Source organism: Tupaia chinensis, unplaced genomic scaffold (assembly GCF_000334495.1).
Source record: "Tupaia chinensis unplaced genomic scaffold, TupChi_1.0 Scaffold144346_1, whole genome shotgun sequence".
Classification (NCBI taxonomy): domain Eukaryota; kingdom Metazoa; phylum Chordata; class Mammalia; order Scandentia; family Tupaiidae; genus Tupaia; species Tupaia belangeri.
The window spans coordinates 3856872-3876938 of NW_006204205.1; the positions used below are offsets into that span (position 1 = coordinate 3856872).

The 20067-nt window shown below is 41.3% G+C and overlaps 1 protein-coding gene across 1 annotated transcript in view; it reads right to left on the minus strand.

Moving 5' to 3' along the window:
• Positions 1-229: 229 nt before the first annotated feature.
• The window catches only part of RAD50 (RAD50 double strand break repair protein), a gene marked incomplete in the record, with an annotated part of 93531 nt that continues 73693 nt past the window's right edge, over positions 230-20067 (minus strand). The window contains 4 exon segments of the mRNA XM_014583584.2: positions 230-511; positions 2100-2233; positions 5739-5881; positions 6426-6511. Of these exon segments, the coding sequence (XP_014439070.1) occupies positions 331-511; positions 2100-2233; positions 5739-5881; positions 6426-6511 (544 nt within the window).

Consider the following 20067-nt stretch of genomic DNA (forward strand, 5'->3'; position numbering starts at 1 on the left):
AATTATCAGGGCGGTAAAAACCTCCATCTGAACGGTACTTTGAGAAGAAACTGTCCGTTTGTACTGGGGAGGAAAGCAGAGAGACTGAGTCTAGCTGTGTTGCTGATGAGTCTTGCAGGCGTTAGAGACTGCCTGAGTTTGGATCAAAAATGACATCGGTCCACAGTTGACATGAAAAAAACCCTCATGATTTAAAAACTTTCACACATTCATAATTCGAGACACCAAGTTCCTCTCAGAGAATATATTTTCTTGTTGACTCGGTTGATGCCAGAAATAAGTGGCTGCCTAAGAATCTATGTTCCTGTGACAGTTATATCTTGAATACGTTTAATGAAATCCCAAGGAGTTAATACTACATTTCACAATCTCTGAGCACTGATCAATGTTCTTCTTAATCCTGTAGAACTTCTCCACATATTCAGAACGTCCTAAAAGCTCCACAAAATCTTCATCATGAGTGATTACCAGAAGTTGGAAGTTACGCTGCTGTGAGCGACTTTTTATTATCCTGAAACAATATATTTAGAAGATTTTATTACTTTTATTTGAAGAAGCTTCTTTGAAACTTGTCAGACACATGAACTTTTTGTGTGTAACTGAGCTTTTCCTGTGCCGTGTCAGGAGGTGGGGGAGGGGCCCTGCCAGGGAGGATTCCTACCTCTTCTCCTGACAGCGGGGATGTGTGGCTGGATTCTTAAGTTTCTTCCTGCTCACAAAATTCTTCTAAGCAGGTTTTGCTGGGTTTTCCTTAATACCTAAACTGCTCAGTCTGACTTAATCTTTCGCCTGGGATTTTTCTGACCTGTTTCTAGGTTTGTTTTTTTTTTAATTTAAAAAGTAATCCAGACACACTACAGGTAAGGGGAATAACACTGCCTTCTTAAGAGCTCGGTCTACTTAGAATTCTGCTACCACCAGTCACTAGATGCATCATTACTATGACACACAGGGTATCTGAGTGGGTGTATTGGGAACATTCTTGTTCATTGAATACGTGCTGAGATAACCAGCTATGAGACTGAGACCTGAAATACTTTTTCTTTTAGCTATTTATTTATCCTTTGTTTGGAGCCAGATGCACTTGAGGTTTTCAAAGCAGGTTTTGAAGGTTTGAGCAGGTTTGGGTTTACCGGCTATTCACATGGGACTACTGAGAACTGGCTAAAGAAAGATGGCCCTGTACTGGCTCAGATCTCCTTCTGGCCCATCCTGTGCTAGCAGAGACAAGTATTATTTCAATCAAAAAAGAGTTTACCTGTGGCCCACTCTATAGCCTAGTGGTTAAGGAAGCTGGATTTTACATGGCCAGCTTTCATTTGTATTCTGGTACTGCTGGCTTGAAAAACACGGTGGGTACATGTGAGTGTACATGAGTGCCCAAAATCCCAACAGAAGGGAGAAGTAGAGAATGGATTGTGACATGACTATGCCCCACTGGGGGATGTTTTCTCCCTCCTGTTTTTCTCTGGTGACCACACCACCCTCTGGCAACTAAAAAAAAAATTAAAAGAAAGAAGGAATCTATCTGGAGTCCCACACACCTTCAATTTCAGAGAAACTGCCTTTACTCCGCCAGCATAGTCCTTAAACTAGGGCTGCCAATCTTGGAGTCGGTATCCACCAGGTCAATGCAGTGCAAGGCGTGTGTAATTTTACCCTCTTTGGATTCTACCTAGCCATTAATATGCTTTTGGAGTAAGAGCTCTGTCATGACATGACACACATGAAAAGCTGAGGGACAGTCCTAAGCCCACTCCACTACTACAGCTCTCATAGCAGGGATGCTAATTCCAGTCCGTGACATATAGGTTTCTCTGGTGGGCTTACAGGAGAACCAGATCATGCCACAAAGCCCCCCAACTCCCACTTTTCCTGTGAATACACTTGGAAAGATGCAGGGTGTGTCTGGGGCTGCTGTTCATCATCGAGTTCCTTTTTAAAGGATCTGAAGATTTACTATCCAAAGGGAAAGCCTAGGGCTTGGCACCAACCAACATCCCCAAGGACATATCCAGGAAGGGTTTTCATCACAGGGACTGCCTTGATTCACTTGAAAGTGATCGTAACGCTCCCCCACATCTGTGTGAGGTACTTACTCAACCAGAGCATGCGCAAGAGATTCAATGTTTTCTCGATCAAGATTTGTCGTTGGCTCATCCAAGGCAAGGATGCCACAGTTCAGGCAAAATGTTTCAGCCAAGGCCAGGCGAATGATGAGGGAGGCTAACACCTGGAAAAGAAGCCCCTCTGTGAGTGCACGGCACAACCTTTTTCTCATCCTGCCACATGCAGACAAACAGACCTGGCAGGATCTCTTTAGAAAGGAAAGGGGGGAAGTGCCACAGAACCACCGACATTACCCAGCACTGCAACCACTCTTACAACCCTCCAGAAGGTGAGCCATCAGCTGCATTATCTCAGCCCATCCTTTTCAGTGAAACAAAATGCTAAAAGCAGTGCTATTCCGGAAACACAAAACATCACATCAGCTGTAGCATATGAAATCACAGGCTTAAAACAGAGATGGACCGCCATTAGTTTGTAAATAGTAATTACAACAATGATATAAGATTAGCAACCTTCTTGACCTGGAGAGTTTTTTTTTTTTTTCCGCTATAGGGTGCGTGTGCTCGCCAGACAGACAGAGAGAGACATAGAGACAGAAAGCGAGAAATCACCCCCCAGGGGGGATGGTCACGCCGCAATCCCTTCTCCATTCTCCTCTCGGGATCTTGGGCACGCACGCACACGCGCCCAGCGTGTTTTAAGCCACCGGGTCCAGGATGCGAACCGCAGTCGACTACGTGGGAGTTCAGTGACATAGCCATGACGCTAACTGCTGGTTCCCAAGAAACCTTTTCTTAAGAGTCGTTTTCCAAATCTCCCAAGTTCTCTGGTCCAAAAAGAGGCACAGATACTGTGTTCTCATCCACACCTAAACGTCTGTTTGTGCCATTTTGAAAGAATGAGGAGGAAAAAAATATTATGGGTCAAAGTATCAGGAGTACAGAAGTGTGGTTTTATTTAAGCTAAACTGCAAGAAATCCAAGTAATTGGAACTCTTAGTCACTTTCATAGTTAATAGAAACCTAACACTAAAACCTTCAGACCCAGCTGAAGGCACCTGAGGTTACAAGGAACATAGAATTAAGAGTATAAGACCATTCTGGGAAGCATATACTACTTTTCTGTGAGCTGTAAATCCCCTTTCCCTAAATGTATGAGAGAACCAGGTATGAGTTGGTGACTTAAGTTTACAACTTCTCTTTGATGTGCAGGTTATGGGAGCCAGGGCCATAGTTTGGCCTTCTGGGGCACAGGCATTTCCTTCCTGCCTTTGAATCCTACTGCTGCCAACTCTGCCACCACCTACTCACACGAAGGACCACTGGCTGGCATCGAGGCTCAGCAAAAGCCAGTGCTAGGCAGGGAGGAGACCCACCTCACCTGACCTTTTACATGCCTGTCCTCTCTCCCCACACTGGGGACGCAAATACTGCTATCCAATTCTCTTAACTTAGAGTAGCTACATGAAATCTTTACTTGGAGAGCATTTTTGAAAGTAATTTTAATCCAAGGAGACCATGTTTCAGACTATTATTTTCTCATTTATAATTACCACTAAAAATCACTAAAGCAAGTAGGGATACTGATTACAGATCACAAATTTGCCATTTTTGCAGACTATGTTTTAGATAGTAATCTGCAAATGCCTTAAATTGGTATCAGCTGCCTGGGCTGACAACCTAATACATACATGCGTGTGTGTTCTTTAAGCAAAAACTAAAAGCTATGACAACAACTCAGCCAATGTGGGCACCTATTTCTAGGATTCTAAAACTAAGAAAATCAGGGATCCAAAGGTATTATCAAGTGTAATCTTCTGTTTATGCTCTGAAAGGTGAACGCTCCCGAGTTTGCGGTGTCTTTGGCACAAACCTGTGCACAAAGAAAAGACCTGGCCTTACCCTCCAGGGATACAGGTCCCATTTTCCTGACTCAACATCATTCCTTTGCTGATTTTGTTCCATGCTCTGTATCCAACTGTGCTCCCAGAAACTCACATGGAGCTAGCTGGTTGGACCCAGCATCTGAGTCTGTGTGTATACGGTGTTGGGGTCAGATGTATCTGTAGGTATGAAGGCTGCTGACACTGACTCTGGCTGATAATGGTCTGCAGCCCAAAGCCTAGGCTGGGTAGTGGTGAGAACTCAGTCCTATGAAGTGGATATTTGTTAATGAAACGCTCATATCTGAGGGGACTAAAAAGATTTATGGAAAACAGAATTAAAGTATGAGTTCATTTTGGTGCAAAACCACCCTGTACTCCATGCACAGTTTTCTATGGTACACATTTTCCATGAACTTTTTGAAGACCCCTTGAATATTAGAATGACTCATATGGGTCAATCTAGGATATAGCTTGTTTATATGAGGACTTTAAAATGTTCATAGTAAAGTAGAATTAAAGTATGAGTTTATTTTGGTCCCCCCCCCCATAAAAGGAAATCCATGCATGGGTTTTTCATAATATACATTTCCTATGAAGTTTTTGAAGACAATGCATTATTTCTGGTACCCCTTAGCCTCCATTTGACTTCTCAAATGAAAAATGCATATTTTTAAAAGGTTTCGGCCATAGAATGTGTGCACTTGCCAGAGAGAGAGAAACAGTGAGAGGGAAAGTGAGAAATCACCACCCCCACCTCCCAAGAGGGGGATAGCCATGCTGCAATTCCTTCTCCACTCTCTTCTGAGGATTTTGGGCGTGCGTGCATATGTGCCTGGTGTGACTTTCAAGCCACTAGGTCCAGGACTCAAACCGCAATTGGCCATGTGGAAGTCCAGCACCTTAACCACCACGCCACCTACTGGTCCTGAGAATGCATGATGAACCTTACGACTGACCACACAGTGAGCTTACTTTGGTAAAGAGTGCTGCAAAACATGAAAGGGGTCATCAGCTCCTCTTCTACATTTGGCCAATCCTGTGAGAATGCTTCAGGGCCTTCTCTTTAAAAATTTACTTTACGAGGACCAGCAGTTAGCATAATGGTTATGTCACTGAACTCCCATGTAGGCAACCACGGTTCGAGTCCTGGACCTGGTGGCTTAATCTCACACCAGGTGAGTGTGCATGCGTGCCCAAGATCCCGAGAGGAGAATGGAGGAGAAGGGACTGTGGCGTGGCCATCTCCCCAGGGGGTGATTTCTCACTTTCTATCTCTTTGTCTCTGTCTGTCTTTCTGGCGAGCGCACGTGCCCTATAGCAAAAACCTCTCCAAAAAAAAAAAAGAATGTTCTAAAAAAAAGTTACTTTACAGCCAGCAGATGGGTGGTGATTAAGGCACTGGACTCTCATATGGCTAATCGAGGTTCAAATCCTGGACCTACAGCTTGAATATCACACCAGGCACGCATGTGTGCCTGTCCAAAATCCCAGGAGGAGGGATTGTGGTGTGGCCATCCCTCCTACAGGGTGATTTCTCACTTTCCTTCTCACTCTCTCTGGCAAGCGCACATGCCCTATGGCAAAAATCTTTTAAAAAGTTCACTTTACACAATGTTGCAGGAAATGCTGGTTAGCATTAGAATTGTGTCCTAATGGCAGAGGAGCTTGCTTTACTTTACATGTGGAGAATTCTATAAGGAGTGTCTTACCTTTAAGAGAAACTTTGGGTTTTGTTTGTCTCTAAGCATTTGTGTAAGCTGGCCCCTAGACTCGAGATACCTGCCTTTTGTCCAGCACTGCATCGTCCTCGCATATCCAAGGCCGTGTCTCCCTTCAGCATCACCACCCGGTAGTTATAATTCCGCCTTTTATCAGAGGCTGACACATTTTCATCGGCATCAGACCGAATTTCTATATATTCAATATCTGATAGAAACAAGAGTAATTCAGAAGAACCCGCACTCTGCAGTCTTTTGTTATTTATAAACATTATGGAGGAAGCTTAGAAGCAAGAGGTGAGGCTGAGAGTCACAGGGATGAGGTGAGGGGGACACTGACTGGTTTGGAACCTGTTTCTCTGGCTGGGAGGATCCAAGAGCTTGATGGTAAGACTTAGCCAGAAGCAACCTAGATGCCTCAACTCTTGCCCTTAGCTCTGTCTTTCTTAGTTCCTCTATTAAGAGTTTCCTTCTTATGGTTTTCTTCTTATCACTTTTTGGCTTATCCCTATCTATACTGCAACAGAACCTATTATGTCATCAGCTAAATACTGTCTACTGCAGCCAAATATGTAAGTCTTGTCAGGCTTTGGAAGAGACAACTTTGCATTTTCTTCTTGTCTAGATAAGAATTCTTAGAAAAGCTCAAAGAGAAGCTCTGAAAGGGGTTCAATATACTAGTACAATGGGAGCTCAGATGGGGAAGAGGTGTGGACTGGACTTTAGGAAGAAAACTGTGAGGTCTTAATTACCTTGTCCACGATAGGTACTTCGCCAAAGATCACGAATAATTTTATTGATTTCTTCCATTTTCATACTGTGAAATTTCATTATTGTTCTGTAAAAAAGAAGCCACTGGTACTTAAATGAAAAAATAATATGCACTATTATTAGTGTATATATAATACACACGAATAAAAAATATATTATTTGAGTATATAATATGCACTTTCACATATGTATAAAATACATATAATGATTACATGTAATGGTTTATATCAAACTATATAATATACAATAATGTATATAAAAATATAACAAATAGCATCATAATATCATAAAACAACTTTCTTAGTTTTTGTTTTTTTGGGGGGTTGCTTTTTGCTATCAGGTGCGTGCTCTTACCAGAAAGACAAAGAGAAACAGAGAGACAGAAAGTGAGAACTCACCCCCCAGAGGGGATGGCCATGTCACAATCCCTTTTCCATTCTCCTCTTGGGATCTTGGGCATGCACACACACTCGCCCGGTGTGAGTTTAAGCCACCAGGTCTAGGACTCAAACTGTGGTTGACTACATGGGAGTCCAGCAACATAGCAATTACTCCAACTGCTGGTCCCATTCCCCGGTATTTTAAATGACAAAAGTAGAATATACTAAGGGCTTAAACGAAACGAAACAAAACAAAACAAAACAAAACAAAAAAAACAGGACTGGGGCTGGCAGGTGGTGTGGTAGTTAAGGGTGCTGGACTCCCACATGGCTGACCATGGTTCAAGTCCCAGACCTGTTGGCTTATTTTCTTACTTTCCTTCTCTCTCTTTTGCTAGTTCTGTCCATCTCTAGTCAAATGAAAATAAATAAAGTGAAATAAGATAATTCAAGAAAGAAAGAAAGAAAGAAAGAAAGAAAGAAAGAAAGAAAGAAAGAAAGAGGGACAGACAGACTGACCGACCCAAACCTGGCTAGTACTGAAAATAACTGGCATATTTCCAGTGCTCCAGGCCACTGACCTGTCTCTATTTTTACTCTCTATAATGAAAGTACTCTTTTAACAAATACTTAAAAATGGAAAATTTCAGAAAGGGTCATTTTGTAGGAGACCTTTTTCTTAGGCTATGATAACTTATTGGAAGGACTGCTCCACAGATGCTCGCTGGTTGCTGGAAGACCTGCTGAATAGACACAGTAAGTGGAGAGAAAGGAGCATGGTTAGCCAGGGGCCCTCATCTAGGGGAAAATAAGCAAATCTCTACAACCGCTGCCTTTTCCCTCTTATATTACTATTAGGGTTACCAAAAGTTGGCTTCTTATGCTGCTTTTGTTCCTCAGATCTGAGAAACTTGGGTTCAGAGAAGGCGACTTAAGGGCTTAAGGTGAGCTAGCTGAACCTCAAAATTTGACTTTCCCTTTTCCCTTTTTAATCACGGTTTCAGAGATCGTAATTCTAAATACGTAGGTTAACTTCCATTTGGTCCTGGCAAAATCCTGTCTTCCACTGTCTTTCGAGATGGTAGCATCTAGGGGCCGGCAGGTGGTATGGTAGTTAAGGGTGTTGGACTTTCACATGGTCAACCGTGGTTTGAGTCCTGGACCTGGCAGCTTGCTTTCTCACTTTACCTCTCTCACTCTGTCCCTCTCTGTCAAATTAAAAAATAAGTAAATTAAATAAATAAAGTTAAATAAAATAATTTTTAAAAAAAGATGGTAGTATCTAAACACTCCAAGAAGAAATGCTCGTAAGAAAAAAAGTAGTCAAAGTCTAGCATTGTTCTTATCACAGTTGCCTTTCATTGAAAAGCCCTTAGGATTTCTGGAGGCTGGATTATGAACTAATAAATGGTACACCAGAGACAAAAAGGCACACATGGCTACCATCACCACAGAGAGGATGTGAGGCGGACTTACTTCCATTTGCAGGCCTCTTATCTGATATATACAAAAAAAGAAACTGAACGTAATGCTACTGCCTCTGCAGAATCTTTCATGATCTTCTGGTTCACCAGCAAAAGAGAAAGAAATGACTCAACATAAATACATTTCAAACATCAGATGAGGGATTTTGAAGTAGTAAAGACTGGAAAAAAACCATAATGTGCTTGTTGATGAGAATGCAACGAGACTACATTTTTTACTTTACACATTTACCTCAGCCTAACATTTTTTGCTCCTTTCAAAAAGAGACAAAATATCTAGGTATTTCCTAAACAAAACAAAACCTCACAGACTGGGGACCAGTCATACAAAGATTGCCTTTCCATGGCTTTATACGTTATGATCCTGATTTTTAAGTGAAGTCACTTTTTCATTTAAGTTAACAGACTTCAGTAACTAACATACACGAGCTACGTTAGTTACTCGGCGGTGTCCAAGGCGCACAGTCTCTCCCAGGGCTCTCGTGTACAACAGAAATGGCGCATCCTGGCCAGTGACTAGGTCTGCTGGGAAACAGCAAAGGCGGTATCAGATGGAGGAGATGCCTATCACTGTGGGCCAAACCAAGAACTCATCTCTGTGCCCTCTGTCTAGTGCGAAGTTTACTACACCACACAGCAGTGGGGGATGAGTAAGGTAACTACAGCATCTACCAGAGGGAATAGTGATGATAACAGTGGTTGTAACTAAAGAGCATTTTACTTTGTTTGAGACACAACTATGTTAAAATAATCCAGCTCATTTAATCTTTATGATAATACTGGGAGTTAGATTTTGTTATCTCCATTTATCAGTAACAAAACAGGTTTAGTGAAATTATTAAATTGCTCAGGATCAGAAAAAAGTGATGAGGATATTGTTAGCACATGAACATAATAGTTAAAACTGAAAAGGCAGTCAAAATTCCATTTCTTTTTTTTTGGAGAGGTTTTTGCTATAGGGTGCGTGCACTCGCCAGAAAGACAGAGACAGAGAGACAGAAAGCGAGATACCACCACCCCCAGGGAGGATGGCCACGCTGCAATCCCTTTTCCTCCGTTCTCCTCTCGGGATCTTGGGCATGCACGCACATGCGCCCAGCCTGAGTTTAAGCCACCGGGTTGGGGACTTGAACTGCAGTAGACTACATGGGAGTCCAGTGACATAGCCATTACGCTAACTGCTGGTCCCCAAAATTCCATTTCTTAAAGTAACCAGACTCAATTTTATAAGTGAATGTTATCATATCTTCAAGGTAACCTATCTCCCAAGTTTATGAACTATTACACAGCAAGGAGAAACACAAATAAAAAGGGGGGGGGAGTATAAGTTGATTTTGCTTATGAATGTAGAAATAAGCATTCTAAATAAAACTAAATTTAATAGTAAGGGTATTAAAAAGAATAATACATCCTGACCAAGCAGCATTTATCTCTAGAGATCTCTAACAATTCAGTAAAGAAAAAGCCATTTTTTTAAGAGAGATTTTTGCTATAGAGCATGTGACCTCTCCAGAGAGACAGAGAGATAGAGAGACAGAAAGAGAGAAATCATTCTTCAAGGGGGATGGCCATGCTGCAATCCCCTCTCCTCCATTCTCCTCTTGGGATTTTGGCATGCACACATATGTGCCTGGCTGAATTTTAAGCCACCAAGTCTGGGACTCAAACCACAGTTGACCATGTGGGAGTCCAGTGACATAACCATTATGCCATCTGCTGGTCCCCAGTAAAGAAAAAATTTTAAATGATAAATAAATGAAGAATAACAAAAAGTCATTGGTTTTGTAGATAATTGTACACTTAGAAAATCCAAAAACTATTAAAAAATTATTGAGACTAATAAGGTAGTCAGAAATGACATATAAAACTCTAAGTCTTGTTATCTAGTAGCAAAGAGCAACAGGGAAGATAATAGGAAAAAAGCACCCTACTCACAGTGGTAATTAAAACTACAAAATACACTAGATGGAACAAACCAAAAAATACAAGATTTAGAGGAAACAGCTATTACTTTGTAATAAGACAAAAAGAACTGATTGAATAGGACACATACTACAGGGTCCCAATAGTAAATTCATTGTAAAGATGTTCCTCCTCCCCAGATAACCAATAAATTAAATGCAATGCAAACAAAAGCTCCATCAACATAAAAAATGTTAATGAAATCTACAAGCTGACTCTAAAGTTCACATAGAGCAGATAACTCAAAAGAATAAAACTGTAGTACTGGGATAGGAATAAGTAAGTTGGTGAACACAGAAGACATTCCAGAAATCAAACCAAAAAGGGGCCAGCCACAAAAAAATTGGTTTTATTTTAATGAGAAAACATCTTTTTATAATCTTATGATTGAGATTTCTAATTAAAGAACAGAATTGAAAAGTCATAGGGCTGGCTCTGCAGCCTGGTGGTTCATATAGCCAGATCCCGTATCACTGATCATGCCGTTTGAGTCCAAAACCCAGCAACCTGAGAAACACAATGGGTGCATGTGCCCAGTGTGCCAACAGGTTGAGGACATGGAGAAGGGACTGCAGTGTGACCATTCCCCATTGGGGGTGCTTTTTCTCTCCCTCTCCTTGTCTCTCTCTGGTGACTGTATATGCTCTTTGCCAAAAGTCATAAGTAAAAAAAGACTAAAAAGGGACCAGCAGTTGGTGTAATGGCTATGTCGCTGGACTCCCATGGAATTGACCACGGTTCGAGTCCAGGACCCTTGAACTCATGCCGGGCCCATGTGAGTGCGTGCCCAAGATCCTGAGAGGAGAATGGAGAAGGGATTGAGGCGTGGCCATCCCCCCTGGGGGGTGATTTCTCATTTTCTGTCTCTCTCTCTCTATCTTTCTGGTGAGCACACGCACCCTATAGCCAAAAAGAAAAAAAAGGTAAAAAAAAAGACTAAAGATCTGATAACCTAAAAATTAAGTCGCAAATGATACCATAAGGAAAAGACAAGTGACAAATTGGGAACAGGTACTTGCAATCTATGAAAAGGATTAATATACAAAATCTATAAAAAAGCGATACAAATCACCAAAAAAAAAAAGACAACGTAGTGGAAAAATTGTCAAAGAGATATGACTCAGCGATTTTCCAAGAAAAAATGCAAACAGGCAACACAAGAAAAGGCATTTAACCTTTTACATAAATGTAAGTTAAAGTGAGAGCATTTATTTTGTGCAACAGATTGGCAAAAGTTAAAATGGATGATAATAAAATGCAGAAACGGAGATGACTACTTTATATACTATTGGTGGAAACACAAATTTTGTGGTTTTGGAAGGCAATTTGGTACTAAGAAGTTCAAAATTTAGATACCCTCTGACCCAGTAACTCCATTTCTGGGACACCATCGTTCTGGTATATCTGCACAGTGTGCAGGAGATATATCACACCATGATCTATGTGAGCAAACATTTCAGAGCTTCCTAATATGCCCATCAGTGGTTAAAAAAAGTAGGTAGCATTCACTTTACAGAATATTATGCAGCCATTAAAAATAATGAGATGCTGGGACCAGCAGTTAGCATAATGGCTATGTCAATGGACTCCCATGTAGTCGACTGCAGTTCGTGTCTCGGACCTAGTGGCTTAAAACTCACACCGGGTGTGTGTGCGTGCGTGCCCAAGATCCCGAGAGAACAGAGGAGAAGGGAAGGCGGCGTGGCCATCCCCCTTGGGGGGCGATTTCTTGCTTTCTGTCTCTGTCTGGCAAGTGCACACACCCTATAGCAAAAAAACCTCTCCAAAAAAAAAAAAAAAAGAGAGATGCTTTCATGAACATAAAAGGATTTTCATTACATTAAGTAAAAAAGAAAAGACAATAGAAAAGTATCTACAGAGTGGTATATGATTCACATACACACAGAAAAGATCCATGTACATGCACTGTGTGCAAAGGCACTGAGAGGGACAGGAGAGTGTGGGACCACCATAATCACATGTGCTGAAGAAATGTTAGACACAGTCATGAACATGAACCTAAGTCCACCCTGAAGCGTGCCCTATGATCTGCCTAGTTAAGGGGTATGGGGAAGAACAAGTATCTGTAATACAAGGCCTAAATGCATCAAGTGGTGTAAGTGGTGTAATGTATTATGAAGTACAAGGAAAGGAAAAAAAAAATCCCATCTTTTTGGAAAGACCTTCTTCAAAGCAATATTGAGAAATAACACAAAAAAATGTGAGGTGTCTTAAGGGAACAAAATTGTTCAGTCTGGTTAGAACATAGTGACTAGCAGGATCAGCAGTTAGCGTAATGGCTATGTTGCTGAACTCCCATGTGGTCGACCACGGTTCAAGTCCCGGACCTAGTGGCTTAAACTCACGCCAGGCGTGTGTGTGTGTGCCCAAGATCCCTAGAGGAGAATGGAGGAGAAGGGACTGCGGCATGGCCATCCCCCCTGGGGGGTGATTTCTCGCTTTCTATCTCTGTCTTTCTGGTGAGTGCATGCATGCTAGAGCAAAAACCTCTCCAAAACAAAACAAAATCAAAAACAAAAACAAAAACAAAACATAGTAACTAGTGAGGGATAAAACAGAAAGTCTTTCATAAAATTAAAAAGGAACAGAGACCACAACCTTTAGAAAGCTTAATGTTCTTGGGACCAGCAGTTGGGATAATGGCTATGTCGCTCAACTCCCATGTAGTCGACTGCAGTTCAAGTCCCAGACCTAGTGGCTTAAATTCACGCTGGGCACGTATGTGCCCAGGATTCCGAGAGAAGAATGGAGAAGGGATTGAGGAATGGCCATCCTCCCTGGGGAGTGATTTCTCACTTTCTGTCTCTCTAGCAAGCCCACATGCCCTATACCAAAAACCTCTCCAAAAAAAAAAAAGAAAGCTTAATGTTCTTAAGTATGATGCAGGAGAAGGGGGCTGAGGGGTGGAGGGAGGGCTGATAAGTGCGAAGAGGTGGGAGAAGCTACTACAGTAATAGGTGAGAGTCATTTAGGCTAGAGCCACAGAAGGAAACAGCTCTGAGAAAGTACTGTGCAGGAACCCATGGGAACTGCTGATTGACAGCAGCCCAATTAACCTGGACTTTACAGGTAACGGAACATTAAATAGCTTGAAGAACGACCTTAAAGTCCACGACCTTCTGCTAAGGCAAAGATTTGAATTTCGCAGGCTAGAAACTGTTGTGGGCAAGTGGTCACCTGGTTACTGTACTGCCTATCACGTGCCTATGGTGTGCTGCTCTGTTAACGCATGCACTGAGTCATGTGATGTGGTATGTGTTCTCTGTGAAAACTGGTTCCCAAAAGAAAGTTTCACTTAGTGCTTAAGACCTAAGAAAACTGTGGTTTATGAATTACTTTGTTCTTATATTTAAATACTCATTAACAATCTGAAATATTTCCTTAAAAAATTCAGTAATACTCTACTGCTTTTAAGAGAACAATGAAGTTTTAGAGTATTATAATTCTAGTGACTCATGAGAGGCTTAGGATGTGATCTTTACAGATGACAAGGGCAGAACATATTTCCTGTTTGAAGGCAGCATCATGAGGCCAGAAATGCAAAAGAACATTCACGAGTCTAGCTATTCTATGAGATACTATCGGAGCAGATAGATGGCATTAAACACTAGTCAAAACCCACAGAATGAACATGGAGGGGCCGGATCCTGCATGATGACCACAGTTCAAATCCCTGGCATAGCAGACCTGAGACACTCAGGATGTGGAGGGCTAGAGGACTGGAAACAGGAAACTGAGGCACAGGCAGCCCACCCCCTCCGTCACGTACACACGCTATCGTGAATAAAGAGGTGAAACAATGACCACCTAGCCCCAGTGTACACCAACGGTGAGCCCTAATGTGAACCACAGACTTTGGGTAATGATGGTGTATCAATGCAGACTATTTTAAGAAATATAGCTTTCTAGTGATAGATGCTGACAGTGGAAGGGGCTGTCTCTGTCTATGTGGGGGAGGGAAGCAGAGATATGTAGGAACTCCCTATATTTTCTGCTCAATTTTGCTACAAATCTAAAATTGTTCTAAAAAAATAGTTTACTTAAAAAAAAAAAAAAAAAAAAAAGACAAGACATGCCAGGGTAGTGTGTGGAGCTGTTCCCATCCATGTCCTCCCCTCCTTCTTCACAGACTAGGCTGACAGTATTTCACCTCTCTGAATCCATAGCTTCTGCTCCAGCAGTCAGATAATTGTCTTTGGTGCTAAGCAATCCAACTGGCTCCCACACTTGGGCCCGGAAATCTCTGAGTCACGTTCTTCCTAAGCATACCCAGGTTCCAACTTCTGTCACAATGAAGCAGCGTATTCGGCCTCTCCATGACAGCGTGGTTCAGGGTTCTCACTGTGCTACGAGCACTGTCTTAAGACAGCTACTAGCATAGAACTAAATGCCTGAAATGCAGTCATTAGCGAGCAAGAATCATAGGGATTGGAAAAATATCACCTAAATTGACTAAGGACTTTCCAGAAGACCTTTCCAGTTTTTGCTTCTTTCCCCATTTAAACCATCTCCAGCCTCAGACTACTAGAGAAAACTGGTTCTCCACCAGGCAAAATCTGAACTGATGTTCAAAATTAGAAGTACACACAAAAGACAAATCTTGAACTAAATTTCCTCATATTCTCAAGTGATTTCATTGAATAAAATATTAATTGTTAAGACTAAATATATGTGCTTTTATCCCAATAAAAATATTAGCTCAGAAGTATGATAAAAAACCAAGTTAATAAAAATAGAGCAAGTTGGAAAGGAGCAGTAAATATCATATTTATGAAAGATATTTTCCAACATATCCTTGTATTTAAAATTGTACCAAATTGAGATATCCCAGAGAACTTCTTCACGAAAAAGCGAAATTAAGTAAGTTTATTTTGGTGCAAGAAAAATGTGAAATCCAGGCATTTTTTCATAATATGCATTTTCCATGAACGTTTAAAGACCTTTTGCGTAGGCTGCTGACGAATTGGCTATGACGCTTGTTACTGATTATTACAATGGATACTCGTCCCGAATGCTTGGTACTGACACTGTGGGAACTTCTCATTTCCATACACAGGTCAGCGGAAGTCTTCTTGCATAAGGGAAATGGTATTATGACTTTCATGTTCCACTGAGTATGACGTTCTAAACTAAACTGACTTTTATTAGTTAGTAAAACTCGAAATCCTCTGATTTACCAAACTTAAGTTTTACACGTAAGAAAAAAGTAACATCTTTTTCTAGACAAAACCCTTAAGACTACTAAACTAATTACCAGACTTCTGAACAGTGTCGCTTTTAACATTCAGGCAATGGCTCAACTACCATGGTGAAAGAAACATTTGGTTAAAAAAACGGCAGAAGAAATGAAAGGCCACTGGCTATCTTTTGGTATTGAAATCTACTTTCTTGATCAGGACCCACTGATGAAATGAATCCCTGTCCAGGATGAGGATGCAGGCTACGAAGGAACCTCCAAACAAAACCTTTATCTGAAGCTTCCCTTGAATGTAGGGTCCCAGATCTGAACCACTTCTCAGGCAACTGGCTGCATTAGATTCAAAACTGTCTAAGTTATGTGTTTCAACTGAGTTTCAGAAGTAGAATGACCTAATATGCAACATTCCACACCTGGAAAAACCAAAAGAGAGAGAGAGTAGAATAGTTTGGGTATAGGGTAGAATACTGCACTTTGAGTGGTATATTCCAAGATGGTTTAATTTAAGCTGGTATGTTCTGTAAGTATGGAGTAATACATTTGAAATGATAGCCGTTTTCCCCTTTTTCATCTAGGGTGTCTCTGACCATTGCCGATGCGTACACTTAGTGATGTTTTTAGATGATTACTAATAACAGATGGTAATCAGCTTTTCTTGAAAGTGCACTACTAATTTCCTGTGTTACCTTAAATAGACAGCCGGGTGCAACAATTACACCGACTGCATGCTTTATTCTAAGAGGTGAAACAATGAGGGAAATTTTGGACTTTACTTTCTTCTGGGTGAGAAGGCAAATATAGGGTGACAGTATATACCTTGAGAAGGCCACTGTTACAAGCATAAGCCTGCAGAGAAGCAATTTGGGGGAAATTTATACCACATCTTTGCATTTAGAAGAATCCATGTGATTACCAGGTAACAGTTCAGTAAACAAGCTGGCTCTGCTCCTTAGGCAAGCCTGACTTGCTGGAAAGCACCCCTGTACCTCACTCCCCGTCCGGCTCTATCAACCACCCTGGCATGCCCTCATCCTGCTCAGTGTGAAGCCTCTGTGACTGAGGCACTTTCCTCTGCTAAACTGCTCTTCCTTCCGTATTCAAGGCCCAGGTCAAATAGAGACTGCGGAGCACCTACCGAGGTATTCCCCATCAAACTGAGCGGTCCTGAGGAGGAAGAGATACGATACTCCTGCCTTCCCAGAGCCTGACAAGAGCCGGCCAGAGCAGAGGTCACTGAATGACTGTGTGCCTTATTGAGGAAACTCCTCTTATTCCTCCAGTCACCGGCTCTCAAGGAGAGCAGGAGGGCTCGCAGATACAGTTTTCTATTTTATTAACACATACGAAGGCCCAGGTCTTCAGGTCAGTGTCCTAAGAGAACATGCTAACCGTGGAGCGAATATTTGCAAGAAAATTTTAAAACAAAACCAACCTACCTAACTTGGTCCCTCAGTCCCTTCTAGCAGTCATTTCATAATTTTTGTTCCTATTCACTGATGAACTTGTTACCAGAATGACTTAATTTCATGCTCTCTATTTTTAAAAAATTTCCTTTATTTTATTTATCATTATAGTTATTTTCAATCGACTAGAGAGAGACACAGAGAGAGAGAAAAAAAGCGAGAGAGAAAGTGAGAAAGCCAGCTGCCAGGTCTAGGACTTGAACCGTGGTTGGTCATGTGGAAGTTCAGCACCCCTAACTACCACACCACCTGCTGGCCCCATGCTATTTTTTACCACCTATTCTCTCCTCACCCAACTTCAATCAGGCTTCAGTTCTAACTATGTCACTGCTTGTTCCTGAAATCATTAATAACCTCCCTGTTCTTAAATTCAAAGGCTACTTTTTTCTTTTTTTAATATTTTGCCACAGGGAGAGAGACAGTGAAAAATTACTCCCTTCCTTGGGGGATGGCCATGTTGCAATCCCTTGTCCTTCATTCTCCTCTCAGGATTTTGGGCATGCATGCACACACACCTGGTATGATTTTCAGTCCACCAGGTCCAGGACTCAAACCATGTTTGACCATGTGAGTTCAGCACCTTCACCACCATGCGACCTGCCCCCAAAGGTTATTTCTTAAAGATTTATTTGATCTCTCAATACTATTAGAGTCTTGAAATATTTTCTTCACTAAACTTTCAAAGTAAGTTCTTTCCCCCTACCCCACCAGTTACTGAGTCACTAGATTTGTACACAGCGGATTTGGGGACCCTTTCCTTCTCCTTTTTTTTTTTTTTTTTGAAGAGGTTTCTGCTATAGGGCACGTGCGCTTGCCAGAAAGACAGAAAGAGACAGAGAGACAGAAAGCGAGAAATCACCCCCCAGAGGGGATGGCCACGCCGCAATCCTTTCTCCTCCATTCTCTTCTCGGGATCCTGGGCACGCATGCACACATGCCTGGCCTAAGTTTAAGCCACCAGGTCCAGGACTCGAACCATGGTTGACTATATGGGAGTCCAGCGACATAGCCATTACGCTACGGCTGGTCCCGACCCTTTCCTTCTCTATCACAGTCACTCCACATGTAATCAGTCTCTCCCCATGACTTTAAATGCCACATATATGCTCATGATTCCCAGATGAAAACCTCTTCCCTGACCTCTAGACCCTAGGTTATATATATATATATATAGTAGAGATGCTTGATAGCTCTACTAAGAAGTCTGGAGGCACCTCAAACTTAAAGAGCCCAAAAGGAATTTTTTTTTTTTTTAATACAATAATTTTTAAAAGAATTATTTATTTATTACCATTTGTTATGGTTATTTTTAAATTTTATTTTATTTGATGAGAGAGAGCGAGAGAAAGGGAAAGTGAGAAAGCAAGCCACCAGGTCCAGGACTTGAACCATGGTTGGCCATGTGGGAATCCAGCACCCTTATCCACCATATCTCCTGCTGGCCCCCAAAAGAACTCTTGATTTTCCCTCCAAAGATGAGTTAACTAAAGTCAGGATATTTAAACAATCTGCTAAATATCAACAGTCAGGGTTCAAATTCAGTTTTCAGAGGCAATACTTTTAACCATATATTATGGATTTCTGAGGTCTGAAAAAAGGTAAAAATCTATCAACTTTTATACAAAGTCCAATGTTCTGGTTTGTAATATCCAGTTTTATTTGTTTATTGCAACCAAATTAAGGTATCTTATTCCATACAGTGGGTTTTTATTAATAAAAATCTGTTTTGACTTATGTCTCCTCAAATAAACTTACAACATCCTTACTGGCAGGAATTGGGGCTCTTATTTATTATTTATTAGTGTTCAACTATTTGATGATATCTATGGATACATAGTATCTGTTGCCAAAGAACTAAAAAACAAGTAAAATCCCCCTAAAAAGGCAAGAAGACCAAAGAGTTACTAAAAATAATTTCAAAAAAATAGAAAGATAAATGTGTATATGTGTAGTCTCTGGGTAAGGATTCCTTAATAATGTCTCACATACATTCTTGTTTCAAAACTTTAAATTCTCAGACTAACAAACCACTTTCAATTGATGGATCTAATATGTAGGGGAGATGTCAACATTCAAAATGTTTAAAAAATGGGACATGCCTATTTAGTACAGCCATATAATAAATGAGCTTTTCTGGGCCAGGAAGCATTGGAATGTTAACCTATTTGGTCAGGACAAAAGATATGTCCATGGAACAACACTCAAAAGGCTGTTCTGAAAGTCAAATGCTATCTTTCAAAAATCTAAGCAGCTCTGGGGACTAGCAGTTGGCATAATGGCTATGTTGCTGGAATCCCATGTAGTTGACCACAGTTCGAGTCCCGGACTTGGTGGCTTAAACTCATGCTGGAAGTGTGTGCGTGCATGCCAGGATCCCGAGAGGAGAATGGAGAAGGGTTTGCAGCGTGGCCATCCTCTCTAGGGGATGATTTCTCGCTTTCTCTCTCTGTCTTTCTGGCAAGTGCATGCAACCTATAGCAAAAGCCTCTCAAAGAAAAAAAAAATCTAAGAAGCTTTAAAAGAGAAGAGACCCTCTCTTTTTGTTGTTCTCTTAGCACTGAGGTGGATATTTTCTATTCCAGAAAAACGACAAACTAAATCTAAAGTAGCTGATTATTCATCTGCTACAAATGCCTAAAACTGTTAGAAGGAATTTTTAAGGACTTATTTTAACTTTATTTATTTACTTATTTATTTTAAGTTGACCAGAGAGAGAGACAGAGAGAGAGAGAAAGTGAGAAAGAAAGCCACTGGGTCCAAGACTTAAACTGTGGTCGGCCATGTAGGAGTCTAGTGCCCTGAACCACACCACATGCCAGTTCCACTAGGTAGATTTATAAATGAAAATTCTTTTAAATTCTGGGACCAGCAGATGGCATAATGATTACGTTGCTGGACTTCCACATATTAAATCACGGTTCAAGTTCTGGATTTGGTGGCTTAAAATGTGTGTGTGTGCATGACCAAAATCCTGAGAGGAGAATGGAAGAGAAGAGATTACGGCATGACCATATCCCCGGGGAGTGGGTGGAGTGATACTTGGCTCTCTGTCTCTCTGGATCTCTGGTGAGCCACATGCCCTATAGCAAAAATCTTAAAAAAGAAAAAAAAGAGAA